We start from the raw sequence: 26,997 nt of genomic DNA, 5'->3' as shown, positions 1-26,997 counted from the left end.
GCAACTGTTTTATAACCCATTGTTTGAGCAGTCAGCGGGCGAATGAACATCCTGATCACAAAGCCTGAGGATGTGGACTTTCTGAAGGTAGAATCAACAGTCCATCAGTGTTTACCCAAGACTAGCTCTCTGCCTCCAACTCCAATTAATACTCTGTAATACAACCTCCCTTCTCTGCCTTTAAAAGGCCCTGACTTGAACTCCCGAGCAGGACACAGAGTTTCTACCTGAATCTGTGCTCCCCATCTGCAATTCTTTCATCCCAAAATAAAGGCTTTGCCTCTTAAACTGGTTTGTTTTTGTAGGTTGACACAGATGTACAACGTTTTGCTCTGTTCTGTTCAGTTGTCCTAAGTAGGACTTTGTGCAAAGCCACTAAACTTAACCTGTCTTGGCTATTCTTTAAATGCTTCCCCTATACGTACAGGTACTGCTATCTCCCGGACCAGCCTTGGACTAGGTATTGGGAGGCAAAACCAGTTAGTTCCCAGACTAGGAGGCGCCCCTAGGGGTTTGCACACAGGAAAGTGCGTTCTGTGTAAAGGAAGAAACAAATTCACTTTCCCAGGAGCAAGCTGCCCAGGTTGTCTTGGAATTGTTCGCCTCAGCCCTCAAAACCGAAGTCCCGAATCACAGTGACTCAGCGAATCTGAGCCTAAAAGACCGCAGTCTTCCGCACCCTCCTCTTTGTCCGCCCGGTTCCTGCGGAGGAGACTTTCCCCCCACCACTAGGCGAGGAAAAAACGAGGGGTGTGCCCTACTGAACCCCGGACTCCCTCGGAAACTTCCTTCTCGTGTCCCCAGGTGGCATCAGGACAGGAACCAGATAGGCACGCCTCCCACCCACCCACAGAGCCATGGGGCCCCTCGCATCCCCCACCCCCAGGGCACCGTTCTTCCCTGTCTCGGGGGTCCCTACTCCAGCCCCCTGACTCCGCCTCCTTCCTGGAACTGCAGCCAGCGTGCTCCGCCCTGCGCCCCAGGGCCCGCCTGGCCGGCTCCGCTCTTGCTGCCCCGCCCCCCGCCCTTCCCCCTGACCCTCACCCCGTCCCAGGCTCGAGGGGCCCTGCTCAGTCGTGCAGGGTATAAAGTAAAGGGAGCTCAGCGGGCAGTACAGGCGACACCCCGGCCACCAGCAGCCCAGCCAATCAGCGCGCCGCCGGAGCCATGGCTAGTAAGTGCACCCCCCCCCCCCAGCCCCCTCGCCGAGCTCCACAGCCCCCAGCTCCTGAAGTTCTGCAGGAGCCCATGGGGGCTCCGCCCTGAGTTTTTTTCCTTGACTCAAAACTGGAAAAGTGAAGGCATTAGGGTTCCGGGATGAGCCCTGACCAGACGCCGGGAGAGGGGGAGCTCCTGTTTCTACCCCACCCCCAGAAACTCAGGGACGGAGCACGGGCATGGAGTAGAGACTTGACCTTAGAAGCAAAAATTCCCCCCAAAACAGGTCGGAAACCGGCCCTCAGAGGCCAAATCTGGCCCACTGGGACACCTTGTTTGGGTTTAGTAATATTTGAAACATTTTGGAATAAGTTGGTAACATTTAAAATAAATATAGGCTATTTTACTTAAAAATGTGTATTCCCAGCTTCCGGAGGAGAATTGAAAGATCTGGCGATGGGTGGGCTGGAGCTGGGGAAGCTGCTCCCTTCGTTTTGACAGAGACGAGACCCAGTCCCAGGCTGCCTGGCCAAGGAGGCGTTTTCAACTGTGACCCTTGGACTGGACAGACCTAATCTGGTACGGGGTCCATTTTGAGTGACAGCCTCCCCTCTCTGCCGTCAACCAGAGGGGACCTTAGAGGTCACCACAACTTTATCTGATGCGTTAAAGACCTCTAAGGCATCCTGGGCCCACTGCAACACCTGCAGGGGCAGGGAGCTCTGTTTCCCAGAGAGCCTTACTCTGAGACTGGACCACGCTAAAATTGAGAGAGCTGTTTCCTCAATGGGGGCAGAACTCTGCCTTTTTGTAATTTCCTTCTCTCTGAACTTAGTTTTGCGTTTTGAAAACACACACACACACACACACACACACACACACACACACACACACAAACAGAATCTCATCTTGCTAAAAGTAAGTGGTGGGGAAGAGATTGCTTTTGCAGTTGACAAACTACAGTTAGAATCTCTGAGAAAAGCACTGAGCTGGGGGTTGGAAGTCCACCCAGAGTTTCTAGAAGCCTAGAGCAGAAGCATCTGTGAGAGACTGCAGGGTAGCTGACAAGGCTTCTTGTATGCATGTTGGAAGCTGTAACTTAGACAAAAAATGGGGGGGGACAGTGGATATGAGACAAAATGGGAAGATTTGGATCTTGTATAACCAGTATTAGCTGTATCCTGCTAACCAAATCTTGAGGTTAACTGAAGCATTCAGAGCATTTGTTTGCAACTAACAGATGTGTGTGTCTCACCTGCATGTGCCTTGAGGTATCCAGTGAGTCCAGAGGGCAGAAGCAGAATGCACGAAACTGATTTGAGGGCCTCCCCTTATTATATTTCGAATAGGTATTCCTTGATGGCTATTCTTCATGCCAAAACGATCATGTGGGTAATGTGGCTTTACTGTTGAAGATTTCTAGACATGCTTTACATTAAAGTGATGTACCACAATCTCTTTCTCTCTCTGCCAGCTTTATCTGTTTTGTCACTAAGTTCTTTGTTGGTCATCAATGAAACCGCAGGTCGACAGAGTACAGTTTATTCTGGAAGGTTAGTGAAAACTCTTGGTTTCATAGTGGCCTGAGGTTGAAGGCAGAGAGTTGTAGGGATGTCAGAGCAATAGATGAGGACAGAGGTCAGCTCCCAAGAGACCGTCGGGATGCTTCGGCCACCAGAATGTACTCTCCATGAAGGGAAAGGTTTGTGTCTGTTTTGTACACGGATGTATCCCCAGCGCCTGGAGCAGTGCCTGTGCATAGCAGGTGCTCAATAAACCGTGGTGGAGAGACTGGGAGGCTGGGTTAGGGAGAACATTAGCATTTCAGGGGGAGAAGGAAGGTTGGCCGGTCTGGACTTGGGGTGGAGATAGAAGACCTAGGATGGTGGGGAAGAAACAAGGGCTTTCAGGACATGGAGAAGTGAGGATGAACTGGAGCGTATTTCATAGGGACTGAGATCTGGAAGTGAACTAGCGCAGGGAGAGAGATGTGTTAACAAAGATGTGCTTGGCTCTGTTAGAGATGGCCGCTTCTATTAGATAAATGGCGTGCATGACCAGCAGATGTGAGTGTTAAACTAGAGGTACTGATCATAATCTCATTTGTCTTTGAAAACTCAGCTCAAATGGCAGCTCCTGCTGAAGGCCTCTCCTCATCGCCAGCCCTAAGTGAACAGGGGAACAGCCCTAAGTTCCTCTGTGGAACTCTGTCACTTGCCTCTCCCATCAGGCTCAGGCCATTAGTTACTTATGTATGTGTCTTATCGTCTTTCTTAGGGTAAATTCTGAGAAAGTCAGACTTGTCGTGTAGCTAGTTAAGTGGCAGGAAGGGAAACTGAACCCTCCAAGTCCAAAAAACTCAAGTTTGTCCACGAAAAATGACCTGGAAACGAGTGACTTGGAATTATGATGTTTGCATGATAAATATCCTGATTTACCCTTTACTCCTGGCAAATAGCATGAGTGTTCTGTTAACTGCGAGTGAGTGTTCTCTTATTGCCTTTTCATGACCTGCGATCATTCTTTGACTGGGTGAGTTTTAGGAATCTATGTATTCCAGATACTGAGCTTTGTTGGGTATATTTCTTGCAAATATGTTCTTCCTGTTTGCGTCTCGTCTTTCTTTTCTTATGTTTGGAGGTCGCAGGCGTGCCCATAGCCAGCACATGGTGGGCTCCTTGAAAGCAGGGGTAGATGTCCTAACTTTCTCATTTTCTGGGGAGCGCCTTTAGGTTTTACTACTTAGGAAATGCTTGTTAATGTTGATAAGAAGTAAAAAAATATAGATAGATAGATAAGAAGTAAGCCGAGAGAATAAAAATGGACAAAGCAATATTCGGTAATCATTGATGTGACTGATGCAAAGGTCAGTCACAAGGAAAGTGCATGGCAGAGCTCGCTATACTCACATTGCTCCCAATCATATTGAGTTCATGAGCTGATAAGAAAGGGGTGGGAATTGGTTGAGGCAGCCTCAGGAATTCCTTTCCCTTTTCCCAAGCCGTCCGAAGCAGAAAAATCACTTCCACAGCATTTAAATGCTCCTCAAACTCACATTCCACCGACTCTGACTTTACATAGTCTGAAACTCCAGGACCAAGCTTGGAAATCCTCTTTTCTGGCATGCAGGGCCTGAAGTTTTTGCCTGGCTGAATTTAACCCAAAGGCGCTGCCCATGCCAGGTGTGGTTAATAATAAAACGGAAAACTATAAAGGCTTCAATGTGCCTTTCCAGTTAATTTTCTTCCAACAATGCAAAAAGGTGCAGTGTCTTCTCTCCAGCTCCACCCACAGTCACCAAGGTTAAGAGTGAGTGAGGTGTGAAGGAGGGACACCAGTTAGTAGGAGAAATGGTGGAGAAAATTCCTTTCTCTGGTGCTCCGCCCCATACCCTGCACACTGTTGCAGGGGTTTCTCTAGGTCTATATAGTTTTAGATGATTCTGGCTTCACCACTTGCTGTGAAAACTTGGGTCTCATGTTTAACTTTTCTGTGTCTTATTTTCCTCCTCTATACTATGGCGATACTAATTGTATTTGCCTCCTGGTGTTGTCATGACAATTGAAAAGGATGCAAAGCCCTTAAAACAGCACCCAGCACATAGTAAACACCCATTGTATGCTGTTATTGCAAAAGTAAAGCGTGCTTTTTCTAACAACTTTATTAATAGAGAGGAGGTCCAAGAAAAAGTGTATCTTTCCCCTCTGCCTCTCCCCCCTAGCCATCTCTTAGTGATCTGAGAAAACTATTAACAGTTTCATGTGATCATTCCACATCTTTTTTCTCTCATACCCAATATACTGCAAATCTACCTACATATGTGTAGTTTCTTTCTTTTTTATAAAAATGGATTCCCGCAGCTGGGGGCTGGCCCGGTGGCGTAGTGGTTAAGTTTTCATGCTCCACTTTGGTGGCCCTGGGTTTGCAGGTTCGGATCTTGGGCGTGACCTATGCACCGCTTATCAAGCCAGGCTGTGGCAGGCGTCCCACATGTAAAGTGGAGGAAGATGGGCGTGGACGTTAGCCCAGGGCCAGTCTTCCTCAGCAAAAAGAGGAGGATTGGCAACAGATGTTAGCTCAAGACTAATCTTCTCACCAAAAAAAAAAAAAAAAAAAAAAAGGATTCACATTCGCTTCATTTTATCATTTAATGATATGTCATGCATATCTTTCTGGGTGACTATACGGAGTTAACTCATTCTTGTTAACAGCAAAATATTCTGTAGTGTGTATGTACCATAATTTATTCAAATGCTCCCCATAAATCGACAGTCAGGTTATATCTGATTTTTGCCAATGAAAAGAATGGTCCAGGACACATCCTTGCTCATATATCCTTATGTCCTGATGCTTTCAGTCTGTAGAACAGAGTCCCCAAAGTTGGACAGCTAGATCAAAGATTTATGTGCCTTCAGAATTTTAAAAGATTCAACCTGATTACTTTCCCCGAAGGCTGAGACAATTCATATTCCCACTGGCAAGGTGCCAGTCTTCCTGCAGTCTTTTTTTTTTGCCGAGGAAGATTTGCCCTGAGCTAACATCTGTGCCAGTTTTCCTCTAAGTTGTATGTGTGTTGCTGCCACAGCATGGCCACCAACGAGTGGTGGAGTCCGAGCCTGGAAACCAAACCCGGCCCGCTGAGGTGGAGCTGCCGAACTTAACCACTAGGCCACGGGGCCAGGCCCCTTCCTGCAGTCTTAATAGCCCTCAGTGTTACTTGTCTTAAAGTGTTTTGCCAATCCGATGGGTGAATAATGGTGTCTTATTTTAATTTGCTTTTCTTGACAGGCCAATCAGGGTACATTTTCTTTTGTTTATTGTCATTTGCATTTTCTCCTCTGCGAATAGTGTGTTCAGATCCTTAACTTATTTTTCTTTTGCATTGTCTGTCTGTTTCTAATTGTTTGTAGGCATTCTTTGGGATTTTAACTCTTTGTGATAAGACTGTCGGATATCTTCTCCTAGTTGATTGTCTTTTAGCTTTGTTTATGGTGCCTTTTGGTAAACAAAAATTTTTCATTTTTATGTGGCTTTATTTGTCAGGCTTTTCAACTTCATGGTTTCTGAATCTCTAGTCTTTCTTAAAAAGCATTCTTTATCCTGAGGTTATGCAAATTCTCCCCTTCCTTCCATACTGTTCTGATAGTTTCATTTTAAAAAAATTTAGATCTTTAATCTGCTGGGAAATTATTGCTGTCTGTGGTGTGTTAGTGAGATAGTTAATAACAAAAGCTCTTATTGACTACAGTAGACACACAGAAAAGTGTACAAGTTCTAAGTGAATTTTCACAAACTGAACACATGCTTGTGTGATCAGCACCCAGAGCAAGAAACAGAACATTGGCAGCACCCCAGAAGCCTCCTCTGTGTTCTTCCAGTTACTTCCCCCGTCAAGGGTAACCACTCTACTGACTTGTAACACCTTTTATTCGTTTTCTAAGGGGATAATTTTATTTTCATGCAGATGGTTGATTAAGTATGCCCACACCGTTGGTTAAATTAGCCACTGTTTTCCCAGTGAGTTAAATGCCTCCTTTATTCATTGGTACTTTTAAGGAGAAAATATATTTCTGGCTGCAGTGGATGGTTGCATAACCCCATGTCTAATAGTTGCCTCTTCCATGATGGATCCGGGCTCAGCTCCCTGTAGCTGAAGCTTTGCTGGTTGGTAACTGATTTTCTCTGTGTGCATTGTGTGTGTCTAAATAGCCAGAAAAGCACTGATCATACTGGCTCACTCAGAGAGGACGTCCTTCAACTATGCCATGAAGGAGGCTGCTGTAGAGACACTGAAGAAGAAAGGATGGGAGGTCGTTGAGTCGGACCTGTATGCCATGAACTTCAATCCCCTTATCTCCAGAAAGGACTTCACAGGTAGGAGTGGCTTTCCCCTTTAATTAGGTCTTTGTGGAACTTCTCACCTGTGGGTTCTCTGCCCCGCCTTGGTCCCTCTGGCCTCAGCACTCTTTTTCCTCTCTGCAGGTAAACTGAAGGACCCTGAGAACTTTCAGTATGCTGATGAGTCTAGTCTAGCTTATAAGGAAGGCCGTCTGAGCCCAGATATTGTGGCTGAACAGAAGAAGCTGGAAGATGCAGACCTTGTGATTTTTCAGGTGTGGTAGGGCATCAGACGGGGTGTCGAGACACTTGAGTTCTTATTGTCCTAGACTTGTCACCTAATTAGCTATGTGATCCTAGAAAAGTCACTTACCCACTTGACTGCATTCTCTCTAAAGCAGGGTGATTACTTCAAAGGTGCAGCATTCCACAGATTTATAGCTATTGTGAATCTGGCTGTATTACTCTTTGAGAATATGAATGTGACTGCAAAGATGACATGGGAGCCTTGAGCTTTTTTTCCCAGTGTGTTTAATCTTTTCTTCAATTAGTGATTCCTCGTGTAACCTCTCAAAGTTTGCAGTTTTCCCCCTCTCTCTGTAAGCATCCTGAATAGTTTGTGGAGTGATGCATGAGAGATGGACTTCTCTGCTGGTGGAACTTCCCAGCTGAAGAGTGCATTGCCTTGTTTAATGTATCGCAGCAGCAAACCGTGCCTTCTGCTCCGGAGGCTGGCTCACCATTTAGCAGTCAGTACTGGAACTGTGTATGCCCCTTGACAATCATCGTTCCTGAAAATGCCAGACTGTACTCAATGATTTTGCTTCTGCCAGTTCCAGTCAGCTCTTTGATGAAATATACATGACACTGGAAACTTCACAAGAAGGGTGATACTAGCTGTGGTTTTTGCAATTATTCAATCAGCTGCAAAGAATTCAACCTTTGAAGTCCTTTATTCTACCTGTTGCTATGAATCAAAGCCACACACCATTAGTGCCACAAAGGATGCCTGCTTGGTCCATGTTTACTGCTGCATCTTGTCCTAGTGCAGCCAAGACAGCAGCAGTAGCAGCTTTTAGTTCTGCGTCTCAGAATCAGCAAATTTTAAATTGGAAAGGACCTTGGTGGCCTTTAAATTCAGCTTCTCTTTGATGCCTAAGTTTTCTTTACTATCCGTACAACTGTGCAGGTTGTGTTAGCAATTTCACCTCACTCCAGTGGGACTTGGACCCACATTGAGAGTAGCCCTGAGGAGGGGCCCACAGGTGGGCCTTGTACCCACAATCTATCCTTTCCTCAGAGAGTTCTTTCTTGTTTGGTGTCTCGGATTTGAAATGAAACCAAAGCTGAGCATTCAACAGCACAAGCTTTTATTCGGTGGCCAAAGAATGGAGAAGTGGGACCCATATTTCCAAATCAACTTCTCAGCTCCTGGGGTGATTAGGCAGCTGTTATAAGGGGTCTAGGTAAGGAAGGGCTGGCCCCGTGGCTTAGCAGTTAAGTGCTCGCGCTCCACTACTGGCCGCCCAGGTTCGGATCCCGGGCGCGCACCGACGCACCGCTTCTCCGGCCATGCTGAGGCCGCGTCCCACGTACGGCAACTAGAAGGATGTGCAGCTATGACATACAACTATCTACTGGGGCTTTGGGGGGAAAAAAATTTTGAAAAAAAAGGGGGTCTAGGTAAGGAAGGGGAGGAATATTTATAGTTTATTCAGGGAAGTGGGCAGGCTTTTCTGGGGAGCAAGAGTGCCACCTCTTTTCTTTCCTTATTTAGTTATATCCTGCCATTGCCATGGCAATTGTAAACTGTCATCGTGCCAGTGGGTGTGTTAGGTAGCATGGTAATATATTACAATGAGTGTATAATGAGCTGTGGGGTCAATGTCAGGTCAAGTCAGACCACCATGTTGCCCTCAACCAATTTTAACTGGTTTTGATTATATGTCTCAGCCATCTCCTCCTTCCTCTCCTTGTGGTTTCCTGTAAGCTAAAGAGAACAGTGTTAGGCTTTTCTGAGCAGGGTTGTGGTTAATATCTTATGGGGCCAGGGGCCAGGGTAACAGTTGTGTGCTGCAAAATAGCAACACATCTAGGGGCAATGTAAACACTGCAGGTTGGTGTATGTATTGTAACAGGTTCCTGACAGATGACAGGGAAAAGTCTTATTCTAGCAAAATCAGTGTACTATGTGTGATAGTCTTTCAACATGGAAATAAAGAGTCCTGAGGAAGGAGTGCTTTAATTCTCCTTGAGGAAGGAGGTGCCATATGGGCTAGCCCCCTGCCCAGTTTTCTCACTTCTCCAAACAACTTGAGGGAGAGTAAACTTTTTTTTTTAATTATTGATGTCATAATAGTTTATAACATTGTGAAATTTTAGTTGTACATTATTTGTCAGTCACCATATAAATGCGCCCCTTCACCCCTTGTGCCCACCCCCAACCCTCTTCCCCCTGGTAACCACCAAACTGTTCTCTCTGGCCGTGTATTAGTTTATCTTCCACATGTGAGTGAAATCATGTGGTGTTTGTCTTTCTCTGTCTGCCTTATTTCACTTAACATAATACCCTCCAAGTCCATCCATATTGTTGCAAATGGGATGATTTTGTCTTTTTTTATGGCTGAGTAGTATTCCATTGTATATATACACCACATCTTCTTGATCCAATTATCAGTTGAGGGACACTTGGGTTGCTTGCACTTCTTTGCTATAGTGAATAATGCTGCAATGAACATAGGGGTGCATAAGCCTCTAGATTGTTGATTTCAAGTTCTTTGGATAAATACCAAGTAGTGGGATAGCTGGATCATAAGATATTTCTATTTTTAATTTTTTGATGAATCTCCATATCCATACTGTTCTCCATAGAGGCTGCACCTGTTTGCATTCCCACCAGCAGTGAATGAGGGTTCCCTTTTCTCCACATCCTCTCCAACATTTGTTAATTTTTCTCTCAGTAATTATAGCCATTCTAACGGGTGTAAGGTGATATCTTAGCGTAGTTTTGATTTGCATTTCCCTGATGATTAGTAATGTTGAACATCTTTTCATGTGCCTATTGGCCATCTGTATATCTTCCTTGGAAAAATGTCTGTTCATATCCTCTGCCCATTTTTTGATCGGGTTGTTTTTTTGTTGTTCAGTGGTGTGAGTTCTTTATATATTATGGAGATTAACCCCTTGTCGGATATATGATTTGCAAATATTTGAGGGAGAGTAAACTTTTAATACTCCTGCAAGCCAACTGATTCTATTTTCAGCTCTGACTAGAGAACATTCACAGGGGACCAAATCTACTTGCCTAAACAACCTACACATTTATCCTAAAAGCTGCAGATCTGGCCCCTCACAGTTGGAGAGTCATAATGTGAGAATATGAGGAGCTACTAGAGGTCACTCAAGCCCGTCTTTGTACAGCTGAGGTGGATGAAACTTAGGGAAGGTATGGGGCTTGTGTGGGAAAGGTGGTGCATCAAGTTAGTGGCCGACTCAGGGTGAGAACACAAACCTCGCTCTCGATCCTGTGTTTTTCCTGTTCTAAAACCCTACCTCCTTATCCCTATTTCTGTAGGTCAACAGCCGTTCAAAGAGAGAGCTCACAAGTCCTACAGATCCCTTCTCTGTCCTAGTTTTTGTCCTCCAGGCATGTTCTAATTGTCATTGTCTTGAAATCATGAGTCAGGAGAAGAAGAAATCTGCTATAGTCCTTGCTCTGTCAGGACAAGAGGCTCAGTAAGACTTGCTCATGGGAATTCCCTGATAACCCTTAGTCACACCGATCATTTGTTTGCACATTTGAGTGGTTCTGTTTATTCTAAATGGTAAGATGTTAGATCCGTGAGCCCAAGGTTTGTGTTTCATATTTTTGATCCCATACCTACTAAAGCAAGCTCTTGGGGAAATATCGATTTAGGCATCACACAGTGAGGCAAACTTTGTCTGCAATCCTTGGTGTTTAGACTTTGCTGCCAAAGGTTATTTCATAGAAACAAATCTTATTTGCATGTGGCTTTCTTCAGGCCCACCCAATATTTGTGGTATAAATATTTTTAGGTAGAACAGGAGTGTCGAGTTCACTGACCAAGGACAATAATTTACTTTAATGTGCTAACTCCTCCAGAAGGAATGACAAAGGCCTGAAGAAAGATTCGCCCCTCAGTGACGTCATGGGCAGTAGCCGAGCCGCCCTCTGTGCTGGGGGCTCCGGATCTGACCTCTTTATCCTCTGTCCCACAGTTCCCCCTGCAGTGGTTTGGCGTCCCTGCCATCCTGAAAGGCTGGTTTGATCGAGTGCTCGTAGGGGGGTTCGCCTACTCATTTACTGCCCTCTATGACAGGGGACCTTTCCAGGTAGGTGGATGGTTCTGCTTTTTCTAACAGCTGGATTCTGGGTAGATTCTGTCTTGATGCAGAGTTTTGAGCACAATTAGATACTAAGATCAGGCTCCAGGTCCCTTTGTGAGAGATGCATAATAAAGGTTTTATAGCTATTTTGACATGATGTTTAGGGTTTGCTTTAAAATACTCCAGGATAAAAAAGGGGCGAGGAGATTAGATAAAACTCGAATGGCAAAATACTGAGAGTTGAAGCTGGGTGGTAGATGCATCGTTATACTATTTTCTCTTCTTTATGTATGTTTGAAATTTTCCATAATAAAAATTAAAAAAGAAAGTCTGTTTTTGTTTTTCAAAGACCCAAATACCACACAAGAAACATTTTGATACCTCCTAGATGACATGCCTAGATACATGCCTAGCACTGTGGAGAGACAGATAAAAACAATAAATTACTCCACCTAGGCACCAGCAGTCAACATTGATTTTGCATTACCATGATAACCTTCACCGGATTTGCCACACCCGGGAGCATGGAATCCTGGGCTTGCCTCTGGCTACCTGTCTGCATACCATCTTCCAGGCTGGTACTTCTGCAGTCATACTGCATGGCTCAGAGCAGCCAACGTATGAAGTTAAATAAACAACAGATAGGGCCGACTTGTGTGTTCTTTTCCCTGGGGCTGTTCATTAACTTCCTGTTACCAAGGAGATGTGGAGGGTAATGACTTTTCTCTTACAGAACAAGAAGGCAGTGCTTTCCATCACCACTGGTGGCAGCGGCCCCATGTACTCTCTGCAGGGCATCCACGGGGACATGAATATCCTTCTCTGGCCAATTCAGGTACCTCGTTTTCAGTGAACCTTCAGGGTGATTAAGTGAGCTTTCAGGGGGATTAAGTGAGCTTTCTATGGGCTCCAGATCCTCAAGATAGCAGCAGAAAACAGACCTGAGGTGTGAAGATGAAAGTACTGTAATGAGTCAGAACTACAGGGAGCTTCCTTTAAGACTCACCTGTCTTCCCAGGCCCCTGTGCTTATAGAATAACCCGTGTGTGCACCTGTCCAAACACCACCCTCTCCTCACGAAGGGCTAGTGCAGATGACCCTGGATTTGTATAGCCATGGGCTCCGATTCTCTCCAGATACCCGACATCTCTTTCCAGGCTTCCTGTCCTTCTCCAAGTTGCTGTTACAGTCTCAGAGACTATTAGAGCCCAAGAAAATTTAAGAAATGATTTACTCCAGCTAATAAAACTGAGGTCTAAGTATGCTTTTTGGTGGTCGCTGAACTCGCAAGATAATCTCTTCTAAGGAAGAGGGTTGGAGAGACAAGCAAATGAGGTGGCTACCTATAATATTGGAGAATTAATGTTAATATTGGAGAATAAGTACTAATCATTTAAGACTCATCTAGTGATTTGGAAAGGCTGAGAAATGCACATCTGCATGCCTTGGCAAGAGTCAGCTGCCAAGAAGCTGAAACTGTCTCTCATATAGTAGCGCTTCTGGCACTTTTGGCAGAGGATCCCAGGCTGGCACAGTTTCAAGGTTTCATTCATTTAAAGAAGAGCACAGCTGAATAGGCTAAAAGGTAACAGCTAGGTATAGAGAGCAGAAAGTGAGCGAGGTATAGCTATGAACTGATTCTCCAGGGTGCCTCAGGTTCTACAGCAGAGTATCTTATTGGGAAGCCCCGATTAACCTCTGTTGTTTGTATATGGTACAAGCTGTATAGGGTTTGTTCTGACTCACCTCTGTGCTTTGTGTATCCCCAGAGTGGCACTCTGCATTTCTGTGGCTTCCAAGTCTTAGAACCTCAACTGACATATAACATTGGGCGCATTCCCAAGGATGCCCGAATTCAGATCCTGGAAGGATGGAAGAAACGCCTGGAAAATATTTGGAATGAGACTCCACTGTATTTTGCGCCAGTTAGCCTCTTTGACCTAGACTTCCAGAAAGGATGCTTATTGAAAAAGGAGGTGCAGGATAAACAGAAAAACTCGCAATTTGGCCTTTCTGTGGGCCATCACTTGGGCAAGTCCATCCCAACTGACAACCAGATCAAAGCCAGAAAATAAAATTCACAAGACTTGATTTCCTTCTAAAATGTAGCCACATCTAGGTTTCTTTTTCAGGCTTCCTTGACTTGCTTTAGTTTTGAAGAATTGTGCTTTCCTTTTTCCACGAGGAATGAATTGAGAAAGAATAGACTAATCATACATTTTTGGATAGTTTTTATTAAACGTAACTGATTCTTACACTTGTTATCATAGCAAAATCTGATTAGGCTCAAGAGGCCACTTAGGACGTAAAGCAGGGAGAGGTGTAGAAAGATGCCAGACAATATTCTTTAAGGTCCTGTACACAATTTAATTTCTCTTTTTAATGATAAATTTTTAGAGCTAAATCTGGCTAGACAGCATCCAACTTTTCAATGATCTATTTTTGTTTTAATTACCCCTCTGTGGTTTATGGCAGAAGGGAATTGCCCAGAGAAAGAAATGACTGAATCTGACCTAAGGGACTTGTTTAGTAGTTAGTAATCTATGTTTGTTTATGATATATGTTGGTTTTAATTACTACACAGTGACTAGTGTGCCTAATATGAGTGTTACTCTTCCTTCAACTTTTGTTGTTTGTATACAGTACACACAGATACCTTGAAATGAAAAGCTAATAAAAGTCTCTTCTTTACCTCAATCTTCTAATTTAATGTCTGCAGAAATAAACCTACACATCTATATACTACGTCTGCTACAATGAATGAATTCAAGAAAGAAAATAGTACTCCCAATATTTAGAAACAGTCTTCCACAAACAGTACTTTATTTTTGATCTATATAACCATCTGGAAGGTTTTTTCTGTATCATTGCTAAACTGATGACTTTCCTTTTAAGGATGTGTTTTGGTCCCACAACTTTTGGGATGAAATTGTAAGCCTAGAGTTTCGTTAACTTTGGTGAACAATTTTGGCATAATATTCTAACTTCCCATTTATTTAAATTGTTCAAGCGCACTTCAGCCCACCGTTGGTGTAATTCAAGTAGAACATGATGAAAGCCCGCCCTCATGTGGTGCATTGAAAGAAAACACGAGAAATGAGGCAAAGCAAGGTTGCCCAAACTGGGAACAGCCTTGTACCTACCTGCCAAGGAAATGACGGCGTCAGGCTGGAAGACCTCATTTGCCAGATGCCAACACGCGCTGGGTATTATCCCCTCTACCATATCCACAATGGCAGGTGGCTTGGGGCTTCAGTTTGAAAATATCTTTTGTTGCCTTCATCCTCACTGCAATTTTGAGTAAATTTCTAAAAGTCCCAAATGAAGTCCATTTCTACAGAACAGACTCACACTCATTGGCATCAGTGAAGCTAGTGATGGAGGCTTCAGGTAAAAGTGGAATCTACTGGGGAAGACAGGATCAGAGGATTCAGTAGTAAATTATGGCCGGAAGCCTGTAAGGTGAGTGGGCTTGAGAACTTGCCCAACAAGGCTGCTTCATACTGAATGGTAATGGAATAACCTATTAAGAGCCCCTCAGGGAGTCTAGAAGACATTTAAAGAGATCTAGGAAAGACAATAGTGTAGAAATCAAGAAAAACAGAATGCAGTAAACAAATGCCAAGGGGCAGTATTTGTTCTGATTTGTCTGATTTACTCTGATTTATCCACTCATTGGGTCACTCTTCTAGGCACTACGAATACAGGAAGGAGCAAAACAAAGCACCTGGCCTCATGGAGTTTGCATTCCAGTGAATGAAAGACGAACAAATGTCAAGTGGTGATAAATGTTAGGAAGAAAAAGCAGAATGAGAGAGTGAGAGATGGGCTACACGGAGTATTGTTTTATACAGGGTGATCAAGAAAGACCTGTCTGATAATGCTACTTCGGAGCAAAGACCTGATAAATGAGAGCGTGAGACATGTAGGTATCTGAAAGAAGAGCAGTCCAGGCAGGAGTGATGTGAGTGCAAACCCCTGCGGAAGGAGGATGCTTAGTATGTTTGAGGAAGAGAGAGGAAGTTTCTCTGACTAAAGCAGAGAAAGGAAGAGAGGGACAGGTGAGACGTATAGGAATCAGATCACATAGAACTTTATAAGCATTGTAAGAATGTAGATAGGAAGTCACTGGAGGGTTCTGAGCACAGGTGTAACAATCTGACATGTTTAATTCTGGCTGGTATGTGAAAAATCAAGTATAAGGGGCAGTGATGGAAGTGGGGAGAGTTGTTGGGACGCTGTTGTGACAATCTAGGCAACAAATGCTTTGGGATAGCAATAGATATGTTGAGAAGTGGTTGGATTCTGGGTATATTTCAAAGATTGGAGTAACAGGATTTGATGATGGATTGGACCTAGGTCAGATAAAAAAACTCAGAGGTATTTTGGCTTAAGAATTTGGAAGAATGGAGAGTCTATTTGCTAAGATGAGGAAGAATATGGAAAGAGTATTGGGGGCAGGAGTGGGGGATGGGAAGGGTGGCATCAAAAGCTGACTTAAGACATGTTATGTTTGAGCTATCTGTTGAGACAGAATGTGATGCTGTCAGGTAGGCAGTTGGATAATAGGAACCTGGAGTTAAGGGAGAAGTTTTGGCTGGAGATACCTATTTGGGAATCTTCAATATATGGGTAATATATAAAGCAATGAGACTGGATGAGATCACTTAAGAACTGAGTAATACTAGAGAAGTGATCTGATGATTGATTTCTAGGGCTCGCCAACGTTAGGATGTCAAGAAAATGAGAATGAAAGAGTGGCCAGTGACGCAGGAGAGCCGAGTGTGGTGTCCTAAAAGTCGAGTTAAGAAAGCGTTTCAAGGAGGGAGTGATCAAGTGCGTCAATACTGCTCACAAGCCCATTAAGACAGGCCTGAGACTTGACCTTTGGATGTGGCCATGTGGAGGTCATCGGTGATTTTGACAAGAGCTATTTCAGTAGTGCGGTGTGATGAAAGCCTGATTGGAATGGATTGAAGAGAGGATGGAGGGAGAGGAAGTGGAAGTAGTGTTTAGGGGAATGTGTGGTCAAAGAAAGTTATTTATTTGATTTTTTAAGAGATAAGGTACATTACAGCAAATTTATATGCCAGTGGGAACAACTCTCAGAGAGAAAAGGTTTTAATGCTGGAGAAAGAGGACATGTCTTTGAAAAAGCAAAAGGATATGGGATCCAGTGCACAAGAGACAGAGGAGCAGAGTAGTATCAGGACTAGTAATACTAATACAAGGTAACACTTATTAGGCACTTACTGTGTGCCAGGAACTAAATAATTTTACATAGATTAATTTACTTAATTCTTGCAACCACCTTAAGAGGAAGGTTCTATTTTTGTTTCCACTTTATAGATAAGGAAATTGAGGAATGGAGAGGTTAAATAGTAGGTGTAGGAGCCAGAACTCCACCCAGGCAGACAAACTCAAGAGCTTATGCTTTTAAATACTATATTATACTGCCTCAGTAGAAGCAGGGATGATGGCACCATGAAATAGAGCACAAGAGCAGTAATCAATACCTCTTCCTGAGAACAAGACCAATTAAGTGTTGCTTTTATATTTCTAGAGTCCCTGTTGTGTCCTGAGCAGGGATAAATGATGTTCCAGTTCTCTTATAGACCTGATTATATGGCTGCTGAGAATTTGTTTGCTCCTTACAAGATGACAGTACTCTTACCAGCTTGGAGTAAAGCATGACATCTACCTCCCTTGTTCTGGACACTGTAACTTAAATTACGTAACCCAGGGTTGCATCAGCTTTTCTGGAAGCCACTTGTAGTCCCATCTTCAGATCAGTCTTTTGCCCACATATGCTGTTTTCTGGACCAAAATACTTTTTATATTTATACTTACTAAATTGTTTGGTTATTACTCCTTTCTAGCATTGCTGAAGTCAACAAATGCCAACTTTTTGTGTGTGTGTGTGAGGAAGACCAGCCCTGAGCTAACATCTGTTGCCAATCCTTCTCTCTCTTTTTTTTTTGCTGAGGAAGATTGGCCCTGGGCTAACATCCATGCCCATCTTCCTCTACTTTATATGGGATGCCGCCACTGCATGGCTTGACAGGCGGTGCGTTGCTGTGCGCCCAGGATCCGAACCTGGGAACCCTGGGCCCCTGAAGCAGAGCGCATGCACTTAACTGCTGTGCCACCAGGCCAGCCTTCCTTTTTTTTTTCTCAGGAAGATTCGTCCTGAGCTAACCTCCGTTGCCAATATTCCTCTTTTTTTGCTTGAGGAAGATTAGCCCTGAGCTAAAATCGGTGCCAATCTTCCTCTATTTTGTATGTGGGTCTCCACCACAGCATGGCTGACAAGTGGTGTTAGTCTGCACCCGGGATCCAAACCCGCGAACCTGGACTGCCAAAGCAGAGCACGCCCAACTTAACCAGTACGCCACAAGGCCAGCCCCCCAAAGATAACTTTTAAACATATTTAGAACAATGGTAGCATTGCTGAAATATATATGTGGCCTCCTAAAGTGACAACTCATTTAGATGTATACATTTGGATATGTTAAAAATTCAGTCACTTTCACAGAATCAATACTGTATTTGATAAGAAAGTATAAGCATACTGTCTAAAGCAGTGCTTCTGAAGCTTCAGTTATTTATGTCATATTCATGATATCTGTGTATCACCTGTATTAGCATTTAATATTTTTCTTTAATTTGACTCCTATTTCCCCATAGTCTAGTAGGTAGACACATTATATTTTTTTAATGCACATTAAAACACATATATATATTTAAAAATGTTTACCCATGTGTCACCTGAAACCATTTTGAGCAGCACTAGTGATATGATATGTACCACATATTCTGGTAAACATTAATTTATATATGTGGAAATAACTGCCAGAAGAATAAAAAGAGATTGCCTCTGGAGGTGGGATTGAGGGCTGGGGAGACTTGGTTTTCATCAAAAGTACCTCCATGCTACATGATTCGCTACTATGTGTATGTCCTGTTTTACTAAACGTGAAACATTTAAACTAAGTAAAACAAACAAAAATTCTGTCACACAAAGTCACTTTGTACATTGCCTGGCAAAACAGCAGGCATAAAGTAACCACTCAAAAATATTTCTATATTCCATACCTTTTCTTAATGATTTTATAATTTCAGCCACATACTTATGCTACTCAAAATTGACATTCATGGATACAAATTCATCCACAAAGTTTGAGGAAAAAAAGACAGTTACCCACTGCAAAATGAAAACTTTCAATGTTTTATTTTTGACTGCAGCTGTTTACAGAAATATAGTTGCGAGTATACAAATGTTCCAATAGAAGCAAAATATCTTTTTAATATTTAACAAGTTATCACAGATAGCTAAAAACATAGATGCAAATGAAATTCCCCCGGAGAACAAACTGAAAACATCTGGTGTCAGTGCTCTGAAATCCCAACTATGAAAGCCATATACACAAAAATGTAACCTTTATATCATTGCAGGACAATGGAAGAAGGCAGTTCAGTGGTTGATCAGTGTGCTCAAGCAAAAAAAATTAAATAAAAAAATTTAAATGGCAGAATGGTAGCTAAACCATTTGAGAATAGGTTAATGAAATATTTGTAGTATATTTATTAAAAGATTAAGTAAAAGAAGTGAATGACACTCAGTAAAAGCTGTCAAAAAAAGCAGCAACTATTTGGAGCTTATCAACTAGAAGCAAGAGAACAAGGTGGACACATACATTCATTAGATCAAAAGAAATTAGCTCAGTGTCATTGGAATCAGTTTGTAGCTATTAGAGTCATAAACACTTCAGTGCAGGACAGTTTTTTCTTGGACACATTAGTCTGACTACAAACCCACACTCAAACATCTGAGTTGGGGTGTGGGTGTGGGTGTGGGTGTGTCTGTGTGTGTGTTGTCCTGAGGTTCATTAGCTAAAATAATAATAATAAGCAATCCCTACAACTATCTCAAACCAGGCAAATTACTTCTGAGGAAAAAAAAAAAAAAGACAGCAGGGGTGATATGGTTAAATATGGGGCTTTTAAAGGAAATATTACAAGTTGGAGTCAAATAGAATTGTGGTAGAATGCTTTGGGTACAGAAATATATTATCCAATAAAGTGGGGAAGAGGGGAAGGGGAACAAGAAAGGAGGAATGTAGCTAGAACATCTCCCAACAGTTTGCCTATGTAGTCGCCAGCACCAAAGTTTGTAGAGTAAGCCACTTACATTTCCACTGCTAGCATTAAGTGAAGACAGCAGTGGGTGATTTTTATAAAGTGAGCATAAAATTATTATTTTTATTTTGAAATGTTCATTTTTCTTTCATGAGTTAATTGGTGATTAGTAAACAGTGGGAGGAAGATCAGAACAATTATGGAGGTATTGTATTACACAGGAAGATTAAAATGAATGAATAAATCTACTTCTCTTGTGGTTAGTTTATATTTACCATGATGCATACAATTAAGAAGGGAGAAATACCCAAATTATATATGCATTGTCTTAATATTTATTTTAGTAAATAACTCTTGTCTGAAGCATAAGTTCCAAGCATAGCTATATCTCTACTGCATCAGTTCTCATACAAAGCAAGCTACTTTTAAAGAAATTTATCTATTAAAAAAAAGAAATAAATTAAGGTGCTTTTTTGGTCTGGCCAGCCATCTTGTCTAATATCTCAGATACAAATATAAATACAAGGAATGATAAATAATTTTGTTCTAAGAGTTGGTCTAGCCAGACCAAAATTGTGGTCTGCTGGTAACGTAAGAGGCAATGAAAAGAAAGCTTGTATTATCACTGCCCACAATGTACCCATTTTATGGATAAACAGAAGACTTTAGCACCCGTCAATTATGTTAGCTACTTAAATGTCATAATTAAAAGAAATATAAAACATCGCACCTATATATTTAAATCAGTCATTTAATGTAAACGTTTTAGTAAGTGGTAGGAAAATGCCAGACTAAGTTAACTGAATTATCAATAACTAGACTAACTGTATATGTACATAAAATATACTGTACTTCTATAGGCAGTACTGAGAATAAATAATCATTGCCAATAAATGATTATGGATAAAGAGATTAAGCTGAACTTACATAAAGAACAATGTGTAACTGTATCTGTATGAGTGAAAAAGAAAAAACTTTCTAGATCTTACTGTATATAGTTTACACAGTGGCTCTCACACTTTAGCGTGCATCAGAATCACCTGGAGGGCTTGTTAAAACACAGATTGCTGGGCCCCCACTCCAGAGTTTCTGATTCAGTATGTCTAGGATAGGGCCCCAAAATTTGCATTTCTAAATAGTTTCCAGGTGATACTGATATTGGCTGGTGAGCTGAGGACTGTACTTTGAGAACCACTGGTTTATATATACTATATGTAGAAAACTATATACTATAATGTTCTTATGTACATGACACAAAACACATAGGAAGAGGGCTGGTTTTAATTAACTCTCAAACATACAGATTAGCAAGCTGAACATTTTAATGCTTCTAAAATGATTTGCTGAAGTGTAATCATTTCCCCTTATAGTCAATTACATTTCAAAGTCCTAAGTCCTACTATACAATCATTTTAGAAAATATCCTCATAACACTTATACCAAGCTGGCTATCCAAAATAAAAAGGGACATAAATATTCTAAATGGTTAAGATGTATTCATCAAGAAGGAATCATCACTCAACAGCATTCTTGACTTCTTTGGAATGATTAAAGTGCATAATATCAATAGAGTATTGAGAATATTGCATAAAGGTTTGCAGTCTTCAGTGCCACTAACAGTCACGGAAATACTCACACGGGGAAAGCAGCTCTGTATAAAAGCTCCTACTATCCTGACCTATTGCTGATGGCCCTTTCTTTACACACCCCCAACTGTGGTAAGGAGCTGGAACATAGGCAAAATCAACAAAAACCTGAGGGACACTCCATTCAACTGTATCTGGTTGAAAAGAACTACTATCTCAGTTCTGGAGGGACGCAGATATCACTTCTTCACTTACTTTCACACTATTTTTCATAGGCAGATTACTGAGATTCTGATGGGCAAGAAGTGCACTGTATGAATTACTTGGCCCTGTAGAGTTAGAAAAACTGACATTACCAGGGTTTACCTAAACTATGTGTTAGAGATTTATTTTCACCATCTAATTAAGATCATAGAAGATGCTTTAAACACTTCTTTCCTGAAATTGAACTACACATATTTTTGTGCATGGAGTCAGATAGTAAAATTTTCATTAGCTTTCAGACAAGACTATTGTTAGTTGGTCGAGATGAAGACAAATTTAGTTAATTTATAAAAAGCCTAAATAATATTAATTCTGTAATGTTTTACTTACCCTCTCTCGAAGGAACAAGTCTAGTAATGCATCTTTTCTCTTACTCTTATGCCAAAGGGAGTTAGAAACTTATAAAGTTGTTTTCTATGGTGATCAAGAAATGGAAAAAAGAGGGGCCAGCCTGGTGGTGCAGCGGTTAAGTGCATGCGCTCCGCTTTAGCAGCCCGGGGTTCGCAGCTTCGGATCCCAGGCGCGCACTGACACACCGCCTGTAAAGCCATACTGGGGCAGCGTCCCATATAAAGTAGAGCAAGATGGGCAAGGATGTTAGCCCAGGGCCAATCTCCCTCAAGGCAAAAAAGGGGAGGATTGGCATCACATGTTAGCTCAGGACTAGTCCTCCCTCATAAAAAAAAAAAAAAAAAATGGAGAAAAGAATGACTAAATGGAAAAATTGAAAATTGGGACCTATTAAAATAACGTTTATGTGTTTTTGGCAATAGTGAAAAATGAAATTACAAGAAGGGGGCACTATCATGGTAAAAAGGCACTTTTCCATAAGCATTTAATCTAGATATACAATACTAATTTAAAAATTTTTCCTGAAAGAAAAAGTGGAGTAAAAACAGAATTTTATTAATAAATGAGCCTAGAATGGCATGAAAATAAATGGGGATTTATGAAGTAATTAGAGCACTGGGACAATTCACAATTTATATTGTAGGTATTATTCTGATATTTACTATATTATGAACATTATCTCTATGATTTAGTTCTAGTGACACAAATAAGCAGTGGAGAAAACTTCTTTTTAATACATGTTACAAGATTCTACTCACCCACTTACTAGGGTATATACTCTGAGTTATTTTTCTAATAAAGCTGCTGAACTCTACAGTCTCTCTCTTTCATTAAGCCCCTCCATATAACCAAAGGCATACAGATCTAACACGGCTGTCTTGGTTAGGGAGGAAGCCTGTGATCATGAAGCAGAGTAAAGCTAATAGGTCTCATATAATTTTCAGTCAAGTAGAAAAAAAAATCAACTAGGAAACAGACATTAGAACAGAAATTTTCACCAGAAAGATGAAAAATTCTCAAATTACTCTAGAGAATATTTATAAACCATATTGAGTTAGAGATTTTGATTATTAAAGCATTTAATTCTGGTCTTTAATTGTTGATGCATCTAAACAGATATCACTTTTCCAAAACATGTGGCTACAATGGCCTAAATGGTCAAAAGGAATTACCTTAGATCTTAGTTCTAGAGGGACTCACTTAACTGCTTTCTCATTTCCTTTGACACTATTTTTCCTAGGCAGATTAACAGAGGTTCTGATGGGCAACAAATGCACTATGATAAATTCCCAACTACAGCATATACAATATTACAAAAAAAAAACAAGACAGGCAGGCAGGCCGGTCCCTCATTAATACTGCTTCTGTAATAAACAAAGCCCTTTAAAAACCTGTTCTAGAGAGACTGGCGAAAACAGATTTGCACTGGCTAAATAACAACGTGATTCTCTAATTACAAAGATAACATGATAAAGCTCAGAAGCAAAATATGACTTCTAATTATCTTCTCCCATATTGGTGTGGATATATAATGGAATGACTAAGGAATAAAACACACATACACACACTCACACAGACACAAAGATAAGCTCCAAGCATTAATATGAGTTGCTAAAAGCAAGAACAATTGAAGGTAAGAATATAAAGGAATAAAATGTGGTTCATAGTTTATTTAGGTCCTTCTGCCATATATAAATTTAATAAATTGTTGTTTCCAAGGCCTTTGCTGGCTCACAGATTCTCTGCTATATGTAGCTATAACTTGTAACAGTAATCTGGAAACCACATTATTAGCACAAGTATCAACCACTGACCACTGAGCTAACTCTTCAATAAGAAGACAAATACTTTTTGTAACCAAACTGTATAATCAGAATGCTGTACTTAACATTGATCTTTAGGGGTAAGGAGCATTTAACAATGTTAAAAAAAAATCCATCATTATTGAATAAGAATGTGGTAGCATAGCACAGCCCTTGTATAAATAACCACAAAATTTTTGAAAATAAAAATCGGGTTTTCTGCCTCCATCCAATCCAACCACTACAGTTCAGGTGTACGTTCTGTTCTAAATTTAGATATTATAAAACAGAAAATTGGTCCCTGATGACTTGGCATCGGCAATCAGCATTTTTAAAATGATAAACCTCTTGCTAAACAACAGAACAGAAGCCAGCACACAAGCCAGTCTTCTTGCCCCCACTTCATCCATAGAGCAGTGTTAAACAAACATTCTAACTGGAACTTGGTGAACAAAGAGACTTTCTGAGTCTTCTGTGTAATCTCTTAGAAAAAAATTCAGAAAACTCAGAAATAAACTTACAGTATTTTATTCCTACTTTTTATTTTTATACCTGCTGGGTAAGCTTCTGACATTAGTCGACCCTCTGTAGTTAGATTTTTACATTTTAAAACCGAAGCACTGAATTGTGTGGTTGGTCCTTCTCATAACCTGAACTCTACTAGGCAATTTTTCCTGACAGGGGTGGGGAGAGAAGAGATATACTGAGAAAAATGCTTTTGGTTCAGAGAATTTATAAAGTAGCTCTGGATATTACAAGATGGGGAAAACATTAAAATTACAAACAGGTTTTTTTTTAGTGTCTTTATAAATAAAAGGCATAGAATACAGAAAGCCAATTAATAATAACAATAACAACTATAATAAAATATTAAATATATAGTGAGCAAAGACTGAACGGCTCATTCTTGTGAAACACCATTTGACACAATCGCCTAGATGGGTTTCCTTACTCTAAGATTTTGCTGAGTGAAAGATCCAGCAAACACACAGTAAGCTGCCTTTAGCTCACTAATAACATCAAGGAACTGCCTGATGGAATGGCCACAGATGAACAGGTCATTTGTTTCAAAAGATACTTAAATACTCAATAAAGACATAACAAACCCCCCCTCACTGTTATCAGACGCCACGTTGTGGTAGAACATCAGACAAACTCACAAATTTACCACAAAAACGTGTGGCAAAAAAAGAATAGTTTATATATATGTATATATATAAATTTCTATATTTATGCCAATGTACTCACTCAGTACAAATAGCAAAATAGTATACCATTTCCTAAATACAAAATATAGCTTTCCAAAAAAATGAAACACACATTAGATATAAACCATCCAAAACTTGAACGATTGAAAACTGTATTCAAAATTAAATGACCCAGAGTAGGTCTCTTTCTGAAAAGTTCCCTTCATATCGGCAAGAAGCCTGTACTACTGAAAACGTAATTCAATGCCTCTCAATCAGAGAGAGAAAGAAAGGGCTGGGAGTGGAGGGAAGAATAGATGAGAACAAAGAGAAAAAACAAATTAAAAGGAGAACACATTCAAAGAACCAAGGAAGACCATCACAAAAAAGGGGGAAAAATCTGGCTGTATAAACAAAACCAATACCACAATTCCACAAAGTTCAACTAAATATATAGGATAGAAAAATAAAAATAAAAAAACAAACAGAAAAGTAGCCTTCAACAGACAATTAACAGGCTATTTTTTGTACACTTACAAAATAAATGAAATGGACAAGAATACCAAAACTTCTTATCTACATATAGAAGCCACACACAATTTGGCCTTAAACTGTATTGACAGCTTTCTACATGCCAAAAGGAAAACAAGACATAAGCATGTGTCCAGACAACAGGTTGTAGTGAGAAGCAGGCATCCCATGGGTGGCAAGAACACCCAAAACTTTGTAACTAATGCTACAACTGCAAGTTCTGGAGTGTGTTATTTTGCTCTCTATAGATGTAACACAAGTTAACTCTTCATTTTAAGTCAATGATATGACCCTGTAAAGCCTAAGGCTTGTGGGAACCATCAGATAAGTGACCACTTCAAACTGTAAAGCACTGAGGTGACAAGTGAATTACACTCACTGCAGCTCAGGGAGAAGTGCTGTTTCAAGAAATTTTACTTTGACTTTTTTTTTTTAACTTAAAATTTACACTGTTTCTTAGTAGAGGGAAAAATTTGAAGACTTCAGAACAGCACCGTTCGTGGAAAAAAATGCATTGCTTCTTGTTTCTCAGGAATCAGCTCCCCTCATTCCTGAAAGGGCACTCCCTCCCCTCTCCGTCCCCACCTGTGCTGCAGGAGTTGCTGGGTTACCACCCCAGATCAAAGTGGCCTTTTTCTTTAAGTTGCTACAGGGTCACAAAGCTAGTAGTATATTACTAATTGTCTAAAATAAAGTGAAAAGGAGGGGAAGAACAATATAGATGAATATAAAAAGGGAACACTGGCCCAAGATTGGGTTAAGAATAAAACAGACTCAAATTACTGTCAGTTTAAACTATTGTAGGAGAATATCAGAACATAATTTACCACATATTATCCCCTTCATTTTTTATAGAGCAAGATAACTATTTTTCTATGCACAGTTATGGCTAAACCCCTTAACAGAGATACAGAGAACCAACAACTCTGAAAAATAAAAACATAGCATTCCAGCTGTTCCCAGTTTGTGTGTTGTCTGCCTTTGTGATAAACAAAGAGGCCTCTTATCTGTGTAGAGCTCTTCATACAGCTTACTTGTCAGAATGTTACCCCTTCAGTTTCTCCATAAAAACTGAAAAAAATATTCCCTCTCTTTGGCCAACAGCTGTGCTTTTTATATTGAAAAATCACAGCCTTAGTTATTATTTGAACTTTCCTTTTTCAAAAGCCTTACTTGACTAGACCAACGCAGGAAAGAAAATAGTGAAGAACAAAAGTAAACATGACAATACGAATTATTTCCTAATAGCAATAATAACTGAGCGGTCCAGCTTTTGAATTTAAACTGAACTTTTAAAGAAATAGTGCCTAGGAAAATAGCAACAATTAATTCTGTCAGCTGGAAACTCAAATAGATTCTCAGTCATCACTGTTATTAGGAATATAAAATATGAAGATGTTAATCATGGTGGCTAATCACTGCAACAGGCAGCATAGGTGTGCTCTTTTGCAGTCAGAGTAAAATCTGTCCATTTACTCAATCACAGTTGTTCATATTTTGTTTTGTTTTTAAAGTAACAGTTCAATAATCCTCATGAAATCACAAGATCTCAGGATATCTTGGAATCAGGATTTTCTTCATGGAATTTCTAAAAAAAAAGAAGAGGTTTAATATAATTCACTACAGAGGGAAAACATTAATAAAGTTCCTGTCACCCTGAATGATCCCCAAGTATATTGCAGTATTATAAATGTTACTTTATCATATTTATACTTCCACAGACTTTTCTGACTCAATATTTATTCCTTGAGGAAGGGAGAAATAAGATATAAATATATCTAATATATAGTACAT

At 40.9% G+C, this 26,997-nt stretch overlaps 2 protein-coding genes across 6 annotated transcripts in view; one reads left to right on the top strand and one right to left on the bottom strand.

Annotated features, from left to right (window-relative positions):
- Positions 1-1,061: 1,061 nt before the first annotated feature.
- NQO1 (NAD(P)H quinone dehydrogenase 1) lies at positions 1,062-14,040 on the top strand. The gene is made up of 6 exons (XM_058528157.1): positions 1,062-1,174; positions 6,868-7,032; positions 7,141-7,271; positions 11,236-11,349; positions 12,077-12,178; positions 13,113-14,040. Exons 1-6 carry the CDS (start codon positions 1,168-1,170, stop codon positions 13,416-13,418), a joined length of 825 nt encoding a protein of 274 aa, XP_058384140.1. The 5' UTR covers positions 1,062-1,167; the 3' UTR covers positions 13,419-14,040.
- A 4,515-nt stretch (positions 14,041-18,555) lies between these two features.
- The window catches only part of NFAT5 (nuclear factor of activated T cells 5), a 123,036-nt gene continuing 114,594 nt past the window's right edge, over positions 18,556-26,997 (bottom strand). For all 5 annotated transcript variants that reach the window (XM_058528145.1, XM_058528147.1, XM_058528148.1 and 2 more), the window contains one exon: positions 18,556-26,791. The gene's annotated coding sequence lies outside the window, so the exon portion shown is untranslated. The remainder of the gene's footprint in view (positions 26,792-26,997) is intronic.

Source organism: Diceros bicornis, chromosome 32 (genome assembly GCF_020826845.1).
Source record: "Diceros bicornis minor isolate mBicDic1 chromosome 32, mDicBic1.mat.cur, whole genome shotgun sequence".
NCBI lineage: Eukaryota > Metazoa > Chordata > Mammalia > Perissodactyla > Rhinocerotidae > Diceros > Diceros bicornis.
Note: the sequence above shows the minus strand (reverse complement) of the source record. Positions and strands in the feature narration are given on the sequence as shown.

Excerpts from the sequence above, each read along its gene's own strand:
- NQO1 (XM_058528157.1), top strand. Across the intron at positions 7,272-11,235 it reads CAGACCTTGTGATTTTTCAG|TTCCCCCTGCAGTGGTTTGG; the intron begins GTGTGGTAGGGC and ends TCTGTCCCACAG. Across the intron at positions 11,350-12,076 it reads ATGACAGGGGACCTTTCCAG|AACAAGAAGGCAGTGCTTTC; the intron begins GTAGGTGGATGG and ends TTTCTCTTACAG.